We start from the raw sequence: 2,375 nt of genomic DNA on the forward strand, positions 1-2,375 counted from the left end.
CTTTGAGGTAGATCAGTAATATATATATATTGTAGTATATATACTAGTATATTAGTAGTATCCTTCAGTTCCTCTGTGGAGGTTGACATGTAGAATTCACCCTCCTCCCCTGGAACAATTTCCCCCTCTGATCAACTTTGAAAAATGACTTTGACATCGGGTTTGTTTAGGAAGTGCACATGATTCCTCTCCATGGATCTGCTTGCAGTGGGATGGGGTGTAGAGGGTCTTGGAACTAAAACAAGCCCCAGCCTTTTATTTTTAAAAAGTAAAAGAGGTTCTAAGCAGCCCAACAAATAATCCAAGGTATAAAACTGCAAGCTGTTGGTTTAATGCCAAAGAAAACTGTTTTGGTCTGGCACATCAAGGGAGTTAAGATTGGGGCCTGGTAACCATCATGGGAGATGGCATTCCATCTCCCATGATGTTCCTGACAGAGGAACAGATTGCAGAATTCAAAGAAGCTTTTTCACTATTCGACAAGGATGGAGATGGCACTATAACAACAAAAGAGTTGAGGACGGTGATGAGGTCACTCGGGCAAAATCCAACAGAAGCGGAATTGCAGGACATGATCAATGAATTAGATGCTGATGGCAACGGGACAATTGACTTTCCGGAGTTTTTTACAATGATGGCAAGAAAAATGAAGGATACAGACAGTGAAGAGGAGATTAGAGAAGCATTCTGTATATTTGATAAGGATGGCAATGGCTATATTAGTGCTGCAGAATTGCGCCATGTGATGACAAATCTTGGAGAGAAGTTAACAGATGAAGAAGTTGATGAGATTATTAGAGAAGCAGATATTGATGGTGATGGTCAAGTAAACTATGAAGAGTTTGTACAAATGATGACAGCAAAGTGAAGACACTGTACAGAATGTGTTAAATTTCTTGTACAAATTGTTTATTTGCCTTTTTCTCTGTTTGTAACTTATCTGTAAAAGGTTTCCCCCTACTGTCAAGAGAATATGCATGTATAGTAACAAACTCATTCCTCCATGTTTTCCCCTTTATCTGTCATTCTGATATTTTGGGGAAATGATCAAAGTAACAAATGTTTGCATGTGGCTTACTCTGGATATTTAAGCCCTTCAGCACTTCTACAGCTAGATGTTGTTGGTTAAATGAGGGAACATCTAGGTTATGCCTGTTAAAAATTAGTTATTTTAGGAAACTTAGCATGTTGTTGAAATGTAGTCTTAACTCTGTGTGGACTATGGACAGTCAACAATATGGAACTTAAAAGTTTGCACTATTGCACTATTATCCAGGTACTCGTATACTATTTTTTTGTACTGTTGGTCCTGTACCAGAGACATTTTCTTCTATGGTTACTATGCTTTTAACTCCTTTGTTCAGCCACTTATTTTCAAAAAATCTGTTTATGGCACAACTTGCCTCAAAACCATTCCAAGTTGTATATTTGTTTTTCAATAAAATATTACGATTAACCCTGCTTTAGGATGCTTAGGGCTAATCCTGCGTTGAGCAGGGATTTGGACTAGATGGCCTGTATGGCCCCTTCCAACTCTATGATTCTATGATTCATGGCAAGGCTTAACAAGAAGATCATAGTAGTAGCCATTTTCCTGTGAGTTCTTCCTCTGACACCCATTTATTTTTTTTCTCTCTGTCCATTCCCAAGGAGATCAGGTTGGGGTTCATAGATCTGTTCCTCCTCCCTCCAGTAAGCTTGTTAGTTAAGCCAGTTGTCTGGTCCCTAGAAACACCTTCTTAAGGTCATGTAGCATCTTCTAGATATAGGAAAATAAAGCCCATTCCAGGATATCAACAAAAATCCTGGGAGGGTTATTCAGTGTCTTTTATAGTCCCCCAAAAGACTGGGGATTTGAGAGCCAGTTTAGACCTCAGGTGGCTTATCTGGGGGATAAGAAGAAGATCAGAGATAAGAGATAAGAGAGCTGTGACTAGCCAAAGTCACCCAAGATGGCTGCATGTGGAGAAAAAGTGGGGAATCCTACCCAGTTCTCCAGACCAGAAGTTGCTCTTAAGCTGCTTGGGTGACGACTATACCACAGCACCATGCTGCTCTTATCTACTATACCACCTTGAGTCTTGGGGACTTTCCGGAAGTGGCTGCAGGTGCTAACTGCTATGCAAACCTCAGTCCGGCTCTGGCGGGGGATGAACAGCTCTGATGGTGTTTGCTGGAGCAGCACCATGACCACAAAACCTGGGTTGTACTTTGCCCATCACCTTACCTCAGCTGTGTGTTTGGGCCAGGGCTCCCCAACATGGCCCCTGCCAACACTTCAAAGTGTTGGGCAGTTGTCCAGAAGGGTTTCTGATTGGTTTTGCAGATTTGGGGTTTCTGAATGCTTTTGCTCAGGCTCAACTGGTCTGTCAGCT

At 41.5% G+C, this 2,375-nt stretch overlaps 1 protein-coding gene across 1 annotated transcript; it reads left to right on the forward strand.

Annotated features, from left to right (window-relative positions):
• Positions 1 to 382: 382 nt before the first annotated feature.
• LOC143833768 (neo-calmodulin) lies at positions 383 to 966 on the forward strand. Its single transcript, XM_077330000.1, has one exon. The coding sequence runs from the start codon at positions 398 to 400 to the stop codon at positions 866 to 868; it is 471 nt and encodes a 156-aa protein (XP_077186115.1). The 5' UTR covers positions 383 to 397; the 3' UTR covers positions 869 to 966.
• Positions 967 to 2,375: the final 1,409 nt, after the last annotated feature.

Source organism: Paroedura picta, chromosome 3 (assembly GCF_049243985.1).
Source record: "Paroedura picta isolate Pp20150507F chromosome 3, Ppicta_v3.0, whole genome shotgun sequence".
NCBI classification, from domain to species: domain Eukaryota; kingdom Metazoa; phylum Chordata; class Lepidosauria; order Squamata; family Gekkonidae; genus Paroedura; species Paroedura picta.

What these genes read in the sequence shown, in the direction of transcription:
- LOC143833768 (XM_077330000.1), top strand. Translation starts at nt 398, where the DNA reads ATGGGAGATGGCATTCCATCTCCCATGATGTTCCTGACAGAGGAACAG.